Source organism: Diceros bicornis, chromosome 19, assembly GCF_020826845.1.
Source record: "Diceros bicornis minor isolate mBicDic1 chromosome 19, mDicBic1.mat.cur, whole genome shotgun sequence".
NCBI lineage: Eukaryota > Metazoa > Chordata > Mammalia > Perissodactyla > Rhinocerotidae > Diceros > Diceros bicornis.
The window spans coordinates 15,829,285-15,842,124 of record NC_080758.1 but is presented as its reverse complement, the minus strand read 5'-3'; the positions used below and the strand labels follow the sequence as shown (position 1 = coordinate 15,842,124).

General features: G+C 44.2%; 1 protein-coding gene and 1 pseudogene across 1 annotated transcript; one reads left to right on the top strand and one right to left on the bottom strand.

Annotated features, from left to right (window-relative positions):
* Nucleotides 1-3,365: 3,365 nt before the first annotated feature.
* LOC131418789 (colostrum trypsin inhibitor-like) lies at nt 3,366-5,319 on the bottom strand. The gene is made up of 2 exons (XM_058563421.1): nt 5,244-5,319; nt 3,366-3,589 (listed from the first exon to the last, which is right to left on the bottom strand). Exons 1-2 carry the CDS (start codon nt 5,317-5,319, stop codon nt 3,366-3,368), a joined length of 300 nt encoding a protein of 99 aa, XP_058419404.1.
* Nucleotides 5,320-7,100: 1,781 nt separating this feature from the next.
* Nucleotides 7,101-7,600, top strand: LOC131418115 (RNA-binding protein 3-like; annotated as a pseudogene).
* The last annotated feature ends 5,240 nt before the right edge of the window (nt 7,601-12,840 follow it).

Sequence of the window (12,840 nt, the reverse complement as noted above, 5' to 3'; positions counted from 1 at the left end):
ATGAATGAGCAAGGACCTGACTAAGTAAAGGAGAAGATCATGAAATCATAGGGAAGAGCATTCTAGTCAGAGGGAACAGCAAGTACAAAGACTCTGCAGCAGGAGCATGTTTCTTGTGTTTGCAAAACAAGAGGAGTCTGGGCAGCTGGAGCTGAGGGAGAGAGAGGAAGGGTGGTGGGGGTGAGTTTGGAATATCAGCAGGGGCCAGATGGAGGAGGGCCCTGTAGGCGAGGACACTAGGTTTTATTCTACATGTGCTGGCAAGCTAAGGAGTAACGTGATCTGATTTACACTTATTTATTTGTTTATGTACTTTTTTGGCCTTCTGATGCACAAATGGGTTGACAATTCTTGATTCATTATACTCTCATCATTGGTCCACGCGTGGCCCTTTTTGTGTGTTATTTCCATATGTATGCGTGTATTTCAGTGCAGTAAGCTCCCGTGAACCTACCATCCAACAGAAAAACTAGCACCTTGATAGGAACTGATTTGATGTTTAAAAGGTCACTCGGACTGCTGTGTGGAGAATAGACTGTAGGAGGTAAGAGGTCAGAAAGCAGGCGATAGAGTCATCAGGAAGAAGGGACTGCGGTGGTAGAGGTACAGGTGGTGAGAAGTTGATTGGGTTTGGGATAAATTTTGGAGGCAAAGCCCCCAAGACTGACTATTGGGTCACGTGACTATGGACCACGCATTCAAGGATTAATTCACTAATTATTAACTCAGTGCCTGCTGGTAAGTGCTAACTATATGTTAAGTCCTTCGCACAAGATACCTTTGACATGGTCCTTGCCCTGCTCATAGCCTAGAGGTAGAGATAGATAAACACATGCCTAAAGTAAATTGGAATAAGTGCCGTAATCCTGTGAATCCAGGGAAGGGTTCATTGATTTTTCTGGGAGAGAAGAAAATGATGGTTAATTATGACATGGCACATAGCAGGGGCTTAGTTCTTCTTATCTCATCTCTTGAACTGATCAGAGCTACTGATTAAACTCTTCAGTGAGTGTGTATTTTTTTACTTTAAAACAAATATTTTTAATAGTCATATTTTAAAAACTGTATAAGCTTCAGAGCATACAAACTATTTCTAATACCTTTCAAAGGCTAGCCTCACTGAAACTTCCAGAGCTCAATCTCTGGGTGACAGTTAAGAATATGAAAGGGAGGGGCCAGCCTGGTGGCGCAAGCGGTTAAGTGTGTGCGCTCTGCTGCGGCGGCCTGGGGTTCGCAGGTTCGAATCCCAGGCGCGCACCGACACACTGCTTGGCAAGCCATGCTATGGCGGTGTCCCATAGAAAGTGGAGGAAGATGGGCACAGATGTTAGCCCAGGGCCAGTCTTCCTGAGCAAAAAAAAAAGGAGGAGGATTGGCAGGTGTTAGCACAGGGCTGATCTCCTCACAAAAAAAAAAAAAAAAGAATATGAAAGGGAGTAGGGAAATGAAGAGAAAAACATGCCCTTTCTCTCAAATATACCTATACTCATGTCCATTTGGTTGAAGTATTTCAAGCCTTGGAAAAAGCCCAAGGTCCAGATTCCATTCAATTTTGGATCCCCACCTTGAGCCTAGGGCAAGGCAGGCTGCTCAGCATGTTCTTCCTGACATGATTTCACATGATCTAGATTGGCTCTTGGCTCACTGGAGGGGATGTCATGACATCTGAAGGGTGTGGGGATGGGAAGGGCTCACCAAGGACACCAATGACACCACAAAGGACAGGAGTCCAGTCTGGGAATCCCAGGTTCCGGCATCTAGTGTTGCTGTTTAATCTTGGGCAGTAGTTTCCCGTTCAGCAAGAAGAGGCAGTTGGACTAGATGTAGGACAAGAGGAGAGAATTATTCGGGGAAGTGAGTATGGTGGTCAGGGCAGACCTCATCTGGCATTCAAAAAATTATATAACAACAGAACATTATTCAGTCTTAAAAAGGAAGGAGATTCTGACACATGCTATAACAGGGATGAACCTTGAGGACATTATGCTAAGTGAAATAAACCAGTCACAAAAGGACGAATACCGTATGATTCCACTTACGTGAGGTATCTAGTGTAGTCGTACTCATAGGAGACAGAAAGTAGAATGGGGGGTGGCCAGGGACTTGGGGGAGGGGGAATGGGAAGTTAGTGTTTAATGGGTACAAAGTTTCAGTTTGGCAAGATGAAAAAGTTCTGGAGACGAATGGTGGTGACGGTAGCACAACAATGTTTTTATTTATTTATTTAATGCCCTGATTGTACACTTAGAAATGGTTAAAATGATAAATTTTATGTTGTATATATTTTACTAAAATAAAAAATATGTAAAATCCTCATTTTTATAGGAACCCCTTGGATGGGGAGGAAAGTCCCACCCTGGCTGATCAAGATTCCCTGAATTTCTACCCACTTCTCTAGGGCATGGTTTCTTCTGGGAAGAACCTCCCAGCTCTGAGTGGAGCCCTGGGAGGAAAAAGAGCAGCAGGCATGCTCTGGGGACAGACATGCAAGGTCCCCAAATTTCCATTCAGCCTGGCTTCCATGAGGACCCCGTGGTGATAGGGGAACTGTGTCCTTTGTCCTCATCTTTATTCTGGGGGCACAGGACAATGAGGGCCCGAAGGAGGTAGCGGTGGGGGTGACGCAGGTTTTATTGCCCTTGAGAGCTGAGGTGGCTGTGAGCAATTTTTGAGGATGGGTCCAGCGCCCTTGTAGGAAGGCTTCAGGCCACATCAAGTTTGAATGCTTTATTGACCTAGTCCAGGAGGGTTACAGGATGGGTTCAGAACAGAGCCTCAGTGCAGGAATGGCGGCAGAGCCAGTTTTCAGCTAAGGCCTAGAAATGTGCAGGCATCATCTTCAGCTGCTCTCTTCCTTGGTCTCTGTAATAGAGATGACAGTCAGCTCCCTTCTTGGCTGGCCTATTGGTGGCCTAGAGCCAGAACCATCCAGCTGGACTCCTTACCCAACCCCTTCAACATTTACCATCCCAGGGGCCTTCTTGTCTCTGTCACTTCCCACCATGGTCACTGCCACAATCCAATCATCATCTCCATCCACACCGTCATCCCCCGTGCAGGTTACGTTGTTATCTTCACCTTTGCCAGCACTACCACATATTTAAAGAGGCCTTACTACAATAACCAATGTTACTTTCATCTTTACTCTCCACACCACCACCACCAATCACAGCCTTGCTACCTACACCTCCAGCACCCTCATTACCACCATCACCACCACCCCTTGGTGACACATCCCTCCTTCCCGTGACTCCCCTCATCACCAGCTCCCATGTTAACATCATCATCTGCATCACTACCACCATCCTCACCAACACTCTCTCCCTTCACGTGTCCATCGTCCTATCACCACCATTATCTTTCCTTTACTCACCAGGGGGTCTGCAGACCCACAAGCAGATCTCTATGGTCTCAAAATTGTTGGCATTGCCCTGACAACCACCGTAGATAAAGTGCTCACACTCATTGGACGTTGAATTGTAGAAGTATGGGTGGAAATAGCCTTTGCAGGGGCCCCTCACTGGGGGGAGCTGGCACAGGGCAGGGAGAGTTTGGGACATCTCCTGGGGAGCCTCTTGGTTGAGCTTGGCTGCAGGGGTAAGGAAGGACAGGATTGTCGTTTATGTGTCCTTTTTATGAACTGACAAGTATTTTTTTCCGAGCACCTCTTCTACACCCAGCACCCTGCTAGGTGTTTGCCATACTTCACATTATTTAAACAACCTAATGGAGAGGTTATTACTGTCCCCACTTCACAGAGGAAGAAACTGAGGCTCAGAGAGGTTTGGTAATTTTTCAAAAGTCATAAAACCTATAAGTTGGGGCCTGGGGTTTAAATCCAGATTTAATTTCAAATCCAAGCTCTGCCTCCTACAGCCTCTCATAACCTAACATCAAGATGTTTGTTGTAGCCTTGTTTATAGTTGCAAAAAACTGTAATTTGAAAAAAATGTAAATGTTCACCAGCAGGGGATTGAGGGGCTACTATGCAATTATTAAAAGCCTCGTGTTGATCTGTATGCATCAACACGGAGAGAGGTCTGTAACTTTTATTGAATAAAAAATCGAATTACAAAATAGGAGATCTAGTGTGGTCTCGCTGATGTAAAATATATATATAAACCCACAGAATAATGACTTGAAGGTTGTTCACCGATATATTTAGAGTAATTATTTCTGGGTGGTGGAATTTAGACTGATTTTATTTTCTAAAAATGCTTTTCAGTATCATTTGAATGACAATGAACAAGTATCATTTTTTATAATCAGGAAAAAGGCATTTGCATTAAACAATCTTTAATATCCATGGATAATCAGCAAATAAAGACACTAACCTCTTTTACTGAATCATTTGTTATTTTAACTCCTTTCACATCTGGCTCTGGTTATCACACCAAGTGATTTATCAGACATGTATGCACACACACACACCCTCAACCATTAGCCTTGGATGCTCAGGATCCCAATGTATCTCTTCATGGAGTACAACAAACACCACTTTGATTTGTACACTTTCCCTAATAAGGGCAGCATCCCTCAGACAAATAAGCACATGGGTCAACTCAGCTCCACTGTACCATTTTGTGAATCCTCAATGGATATGACCCTGGCCATGCTGGATATACTGGGAGAAACCTGACCTAGAAGAGGAAGAGGCTATTCTAGGAAGGGAATTAAAGGCTTTCTGTTAGGGGAGCAATTCTCAATCTGGGTGGAGTATTAGAATCTCTTGGGGAACTTGAAAAAAATTCTGATGCTCAGGCTTCACCCCAGACAAATTAAATTAGAATCTCCGAATATGGGACCAGTCCCTAGGTGACTCCAATGTGCAGCCAAGTTTGAGAACCTGGTCTCATTTTTAAAGCAGAATGAAAATTTATTTTCTCTCATAAGAATTCTAGGGAGTAGGGTTCTGGAGAGCAGGATTGTCGGGGTGTGTAAAATAGGGACCCACTTTTTAACTTCACAAATTTACATGTTGTCTTTTTAAAATAAACATATGAATTACTTTTTAATAGAAATTAAAATTTGGTGAAGATTTAATTAAATCAAATAGACATCCGGTAGGTCTGGCCCCAGATCTTTCCCAGACTAGATGGTTGATCATAGGTGAGCCCCTTCCCATATCTAGGCCCTGGTTTCCTCCTGAGGTGGAAGTGACCAGGTGGCCTGTTGGAGCCAGCCCCTCACTCCCTGATAGGTCCTGGGTCTCAGGGATCCTCTTTCCCAACCCCTCAGCTCACCTGAGGTCTTTTCCGAGCTGGCCATGCCCACCAGGCAGAGGATGAGGCAGACGGCAAGGAAGTGGCTGAACTTCATGGTGCCAGTAGCTGCATGTTCTGGGCTGGGGCGGGGAGGCTGGAACTTATACCTCCAGCCGAAGGAGAAGGGGCCCTATTCCCTTGGGTTGAGGGAAGTATCTTGCTTTTCATTACTTGGAAGAGGAAGCACCCTAGGCAAGGGGTGCAGGCGCAGAGGAACCGGACTTCTTACCTGGAGGCAGTGCCACCCACCTTGGAGAGGTTCTGAGGGCTATTGAGCAAACCCCCGAGTCAGTGCTTCTGCAACACCTGGAATGCCAGTCCCCAGCCTCATCTACTGCAGGCTTGAGTCCCTGTGATCTTGGACTGGTAAGTCCCCCTTGAGGCCTCAGTTTCCCTATCTATAAGACAAGTGGGCTGGACAACATGGTCCCTAAGGGCCCAGCATATCTGTTCTCCATTCTATTATTATTGGCTCCCATCCAGAGCCTCCCAGCTAGTTGTCTCAACATCCCAGGAGAGAAAACACAGCTCTTTGTTCATCTGTTCATTTCCACATTCCGGGAGAGAAAGCATAGCCCTTTGTTAATTTTGGAATAATGAATTTATTGTTTTATATAAATTATCATGCTTATTTTAAAAAGATCAACTATACTGAATAGTATAAACAAGAAGCAAAATCTTTTCCCCAATTTTACCGTAGTGTGTGCAACAGAAGTACAAGGCAAGCCACAAGTAGGATTTTTCTAGTAGCTGCATTTGAAAAAGTAAAAAGAAAGAGGTAAGGCTAATTTTAATAATAGTTGAACTCAATATATCCAAAATATTATCATTTCAACAGATAATCAACATGTAATAAAAAATCTTAATGGGATATTTTACTTTTCTTTGCGCTAAGTCTTTGAAACACTTATAGCACACCATGCTTCATACTAGCCATGTTTCATGTACTCATAGCCACATGTGGCTAGTGGCTACCATATTGGACAGTGAACTTCCACCACATGAAGTAACTATCAGTAACTTCAGGTTAACCTCACCAACATGTTGTTAGATAGGTAAACAAAAACAATTCTACAAAAACAAAGGGTTTACAGGTATTATTTTCCCTGAACTTTTGCATATTGCCTTTATACTTGAAGGACAATTTGATGGGGAAACAATCCTGACTCATATTTTCTTTTCTAGAACAATTGTGGACCTGGCTGCACTGAATTCTGCCATGGAGTGTTGCTATGAAGTGGCCTGAAAGTTTTCATCCCTTAAAGTTACTTTTTTCCTGTCTGAATGCCTAAGGACATCTTTGCTTATTTTTGAGATTTAGTATCTTAACAAGGATATTTTGGTATCATCCTCTGCATCATTTTTTTTTTACTGGAACATGGAGTGCTTTTTTCAATCTACAGATTTTTTTCCAGGTTTCTTCATTTTAATCAGCTCCGTGAAGGACATCCTAAATACTACATAAGACACAACAGAATATTTTTTCTTCCAGTATTAAAAAAAAATGGCATTCACAAATATTTTTAAGAAACTTAAAAAGAAACTTAAAAGAAACTTCTGTATGATCAGGGTCATGATCTTGAGTAAAAACCACTTCTAAGAAATCATGTTCTTGATTTCTTATAGTTATGTTCAGAAATTGCTTCCTAACCATGATAAACATTGTGTACAGGTTTTCAAAATGTCCCTAGATGCACATTATTTTTTAAAAAATATTTTTTAAAAAATTGATCAAAAAAATCAATCTGGCTGAACATTTTTTGCCAGACCTGAGAGTCCAAACCAAAAAACCCCAGTCTCTCTGCTCCTTGGGCTAACTGTCTTCTTGGCCCTTTTATTCCTTAATTTCCAGGACTCGAATTCACTGCCATGTCCTCTGAAGAGGGGAAGCTCTTCATGGGAGGGCTCAACTTCAACACTGATGAGCAGGCTCTGGAAGACCTCTTCAGCAGTTCTGGGCCTATTTCTGACATGGTCATTGTCAAGGACCGGGAGACTCAGCAATCCTGGAGTTTTGGCTTCATCACCAACAATGCAGAGCGTGCCTCGGATGCCATGAGAGCCATGAACAGAGAGTCTTTGGATGGTCACCAGATCCAGGTGGATCACGCAGGCAGGTTAGCCCCAGAAACCAGAGGGGGTGCCTTCGGGGCCCATAGGTGTGGTCACAGCTACTCTAGAGGTGGTGGGGACCGGACTATGGGAGTGGCAGATGTGACAGTCGACCTGGAGGAGATGGATATGGATATGGAAGGTCCAGAGACTATGGTGGCAGAAGCCAGGGTGGTTATGACTGCCACTCAGGAGGAAATCATGGAGACAATTATGACAGCTGAGACAAGGCATGCACACCTAATGTAGACACACAAGGAATAAAACTTCTGATCCAGGCTCGTCCTTCCAAATTTATCAAGATTTTTGGAGCTGTACTGAAACATGTTTTAGTACACCAACTTCTGTTTTTGAATTGAGCTCCCAAGGTAGCTTGTTAAAGACCTTTTAGAAAGCTCCATGTGTTTTTAAAAATTTGTTCTCCCATTTAAAGTCAAAGTCTGAGACATTTGTAGAATCTGGGTATTTTTCCTTCTACAGATTTTTTTAAGGGAAATTTTCTTATGCCTTAAATCAATTTTCTATTCCAATTGTCGAGTTTTCTATTTAAGATACATCAATTATGTTAGGTTATCTTCACTTGGCCTCCAGTAGTTTTTAAAAGCATAGCCACTGGAGATGGACAAATTTAAATTCCAGCTTATCTGTGTGACCTCGGGCAAGTTATTTAACTTCTATGGACTATAGTTTCTATTTGGAAATAACAATGGAAATAACATTGGATAATAATAACAATGGATAACAAACATAGATAACAATGGAAACTACCTGTGTTTGGAATCCTCAAGGTTCAATGCACTAAAAGGACTCACAGGGCTCAGAAGTGGTTATCAGGTTTACAGCAAACCAATACAGAGTAAAATCCACAAAGGAAAAAGTGTTTGGGGTGAAACACAGAGAAAACCAGGCACAAGTTTCCAAACGTCTCCTTCCAGTTGAGTCACGCAGGACGTGCTTAATCCCTCTGCCCAACTTGTGCAAAGTGTTGCCAACCAGGGAAGCTCGCTCAAGCCTGGGCATCTTGGGTGTTTATGGTGGCATATACTGCCTGCACGACTGACCTCAGTTAGTGAAGCCCCAAACCCCAGAGGCAAAGCAGGCATTTACCATGTTAAAAACGATTAAAGAAGACATTTTAGGTGACACAAACTTGAATACTTCGTGAAGCGGGCAGTCTCCATTCCCAAGGGTCCAGGGAACTGTAAAGTGGGGTGGAAGGCAGGAAGCTTTAATAGGATAAAGAATAAGAAAAAAGGAAAACAGAGAATGAGTAAGGAACAAAGAAATAAGTATAGAGCCCAAGTTGACTTGGCATTTGGGGGTTGGCTGACCTGATAGACTGTGTTTCTGGTCAAGCAGAGCATTTACAAGGACACGAAAGTTATCAAGTTTTGGTTTGCTGACTTGGCACCCCAGGCAGGAGTGGCTCTATCTTGGGCCCAGAAACTTATTTCAACAGTCCCCTCTTTTGATCATCCTCTTGACCATTTAAGAAGCTTGATAAAAAATATCGGTCTTTGTTCGCGTGACTCTGAGTTACCATTGCCTCTTCAGGTCTCAGTGTAGTATTCACAAGAGACCATGTCACGCTCTTGTTCTTGGAGCTGGTTACGTTCTTCTGTTCTCCTCTGTTGTTCCAGTTGGAGAGAACCATCCGTAGTTTGATCAATGGCTGCCTGTATGCATTTAAAGCTTTTGAGAGAATGCAGTATATTAAGGGAACAATAATAATCATTAGCAACAAAATAATGACCGTGGTTTTAAGAGCACTCCTGAGCCAGGGTCCCCATGATCCAAACCAACTAGAATCAAATAAGTCCAGAAATGATCTTGAAGAGGTGGCTACTTCTTTAAGCCAAGTGGCCTATTTATGTATTTCATGTAACTGTGTCTCCATTCCCAGAAGTGTTTATTCAGCAAGTTTGTTCCAGAGGCATTGGAATTCAGGGAGAAGTTTGTGATGGACAGAAAGAACTATAGGATCACCAGCATCATAGCAAATCCAACAGTCCCTTGGAGGTTGAATGACCGTCTTTTGTGATGGCCTGAGATATGTGAATCTTGACATTATCTTTCCAGGCCAGGGCACGGTGAAAGAAGACAAAAGAATCATAAAGACTCCATGGTGTAAGAATTTCATAAACAACCTCAATTTACAGATGAGGGCACCAAGGCCCAGAAACACGAAATAATTTGCCAAACCCAGGTCCTCCTGACTGAAACGTGCAGTCAACCACTGCGGTGTCCGCCACTCGCAGCTGAGATTGTCTCCCGCATGAGATAGGAATTAAGGCATTTCTTCTCCCAAGGGTATTTGCAACTTGTTAGTGGGTCCTGACAACTCAGTCATGTCCAGACCCGACGGTTTCTCTGTAACAGCTGTGTGGGGAACGTTGCAATGAGAGCCTCTCTAACTTGCGCGCACCGCGAAGTGTGGCGCAAGCGCATTGCTATCTACTCAATCGCATTGAAATAGACTTAATTGCTTCATCTTCTGCGGGAAGCTGGGTAGGGGGCACTCGTTCATTTTTGCGAAAGAAGTGAAGTGACTTGTACTGGTCACATGGTAGACATTGCGACCATTCCAAAGAAGTAACGTAAAGGTGGGGGCTCAGACGGGCTAATGGGAGAGAATTCTGGGGTTCTCCGAGATTCGCCTCTTCCTAGTCTTGTCTCCTCTGCCACTTTCCCAAGGTGTGTGGGAAAGGCAGCTTTTCTCTCTGCCCGCTCCCCCCTTCCTTCTACCCCAATGAGGTTTCCTCCAGGCTTGCTAATAAAAGTGTGGTTCTGTGGACCATTTTATGGGAAAGGAAATTGGGTCTGGGGAGGCACTGGTCAGAGTGAATCTGTTAGAAATGCTGCTTCTCAGGCCTCACCCTAGACCTGCTGAATCATAATCTGCATTTCACCAAGATCCGCAGGAGATTCGCAGGCATGATGGAGTTTGAGGAACACTATTACCGAGCATTTTGGCTGGGGAGGTCGGGAGATTACGCAACGAACGGGATTGGCCCCAGCTCCTCCCATTTCTCTCCCTGTTTCCACCCCTCAGCTGGAGTATGAAAAGCTCTGTCAGCCCCCAGGTTTCCTCAGAAGCCCTTCCTCAAGGCCATGAAGATGGACCGGCTTTGCCTCTTTGCTCTTCTTGCCCTCCTGAGCATCCTGGTGGCTGGCACCCAGGGGAATAAAACTCCTCCCCCTAAGCACCACCCTAACCCCCGCCCTAACCCCCACCCTAACCCCCACCCTAACCACCGCCCTAACCCCCACCCTAACCCCCACCCTAACCACCGCCCTAACCCCCACCCTAACCCCCACCCTAACCACCGCCCTAACCCCTACCTTAAACCCCACCCTAACCACCGCCCTAACCCCCACCCTAACCACCGCCCTAACCCCTACCTTAACCCCCACCCTAACCACCGCCCTAACCCCCACCCTAACCCCAACCTTAACCCCCACCTTAACCCCCACCCTAACACTCACCCTAACCACCGCCCTAACCCCCACCTTAACCCCCACCCTAACCCCCACCCTAACCACCGCGGGAAGCCCACCTCTCCTCTGCCTGCTGGATCGGAAAATGAGGGTGAGTCTGTGGAAAGGATTGAGGGGGCGGGGGTGGGTGGAGCCAGAGCTCTCTTGATTAGAAATCAATGCAAAGTTTTCTTCATGAATGAGACCTCTCCTTCTGCTCTCTGGACAATTATGTGATATTTTTAGCCCGTGTTTCACAGCATTTTTTTTTTTTCCTGTTTACTTGATGGTTTATTGAAGGGGTTAAGAAGTCTGTGGCTGAATAAACACGTCAAATAATTCAGAGACTTTTAAGTTCCTCTCTTAAATATTCATCAAGATAGTTTACATTTTGACAACTTACATCTAAAATATATAATAATTATTTTTCGGTTTCCTGGATAGGTATACATTTTAAAACTTTACATGGAATAAAATATGTTTTTGATATACTTCAGTCCTTAAAAGGAAGCCATTCACTTAACCTGGTACTCAAAAAAGAAGCATGGATTTGTCCCTGTGTTGGAAAATCTAGCAGTGCTGGTCTCCAGGGTGGTCACTGGGGACTTGTCTACTGTGCTTCTGTTGGGGGAAGCTTAAAGGGCTCTTCAGGGGCAATTTTGTCCACAGGTGACTTATAGCTTGGATACTGATGTGGAATATTAAATTAGAATTTAATGAGTACATCTAACAACTATTCTAATAACTAACGTTTATTCACTTTTGATTAATTGCTCCTTACTCTACAGATATTATCTGTAATCCTCTCAACAAGTCCGTGAGGTTAGGATTATTATGGTCATTTCACTGATAAGGCTGCTGTAGCTCAGAGTGGTTAATTGTCTTACCTAAGGACACACAGCCAATGAGTGTCACCGCTAACATCTTAAAGAACACGTAGTCGCGGGGTTTGCACAAGATGCTCCTTGAGGTTTGGGGGTACTAGGGTAGGAGAATGGTGAGGTAGGGGAAGTGAGAGGGCTGAGGATGGGGCTCTGGACCCCACACCTGGGTACCTACCAGAACAGCTTTCTTTCTTTTTCTTTTTTTTTTTTTTTGCTTGAGGAAGATTAGCCCTGTGCTAACATCTTCCTTTTGTTGTATGTGGGTCGCCACCACAGCAGGGCTGACGAGTGGTGTAGGTCGGCGCTCAGGATCCCTACCCGCGAACCCAGGCCACCGAAGTGGAGCGCACCGAACTCAACCACCACACCACAGGGCCAGCCTCCTTGCAGTTTCCTTTGGTAAAATTTCATTTGAAAGAAGGGATCTGCTGCTAAAAAAGATTGACATCCATATCCTCATGGCACACATTTTATTCTTTACAAGACTAAGATGTCACTGGATGTAGTGCTTTTCTTTTTTTTTTTTTTTTTGGTGAGGAAGATCAGCGCTAAGCTAACATCCGATGCCAATCCTCCTCTTTTTGCTGAGGAAGATTGGTCCTGGGCTGACATCCGTGCCCATCTTCCTCTGCTTTATGGGATGCTGCCACAGCATGGCTTGACAAGCGGTGCATCTGTGCGTGCCCAGGATTCGAACCTGTGAACCCTCGGGCCGCCACAGTGGAGCGTGCACACACTTAACTGCTGCGCCACCGGGCCGGCCCCTGTAGTGCTTTTCTTATTCCACGATATACTACAACCATTTTCCATTGTCAATTAATATTCTTCTACAATATTATTTAATTATTGCAAAAATTGTGATATATTTTATTTTAAATATTTCTCCTTTTTAATTACAAAAGGAGTATATGCTTATGATAACTAGTGGAATGATGTAAAGATGTGTAAAGAAAGTTTTAAGACTCCATCTCCGGTATGTGTTTGTTTTTTCCAACACCACCCAGCAATTCTCCAGTTCTCAGAGGGCACTCACTGACTGGGTGTCACTGGGTCACTGCTACCTGGAGATAGCAGTCAGATCCCACAGGTTAAAGTCTCAATCC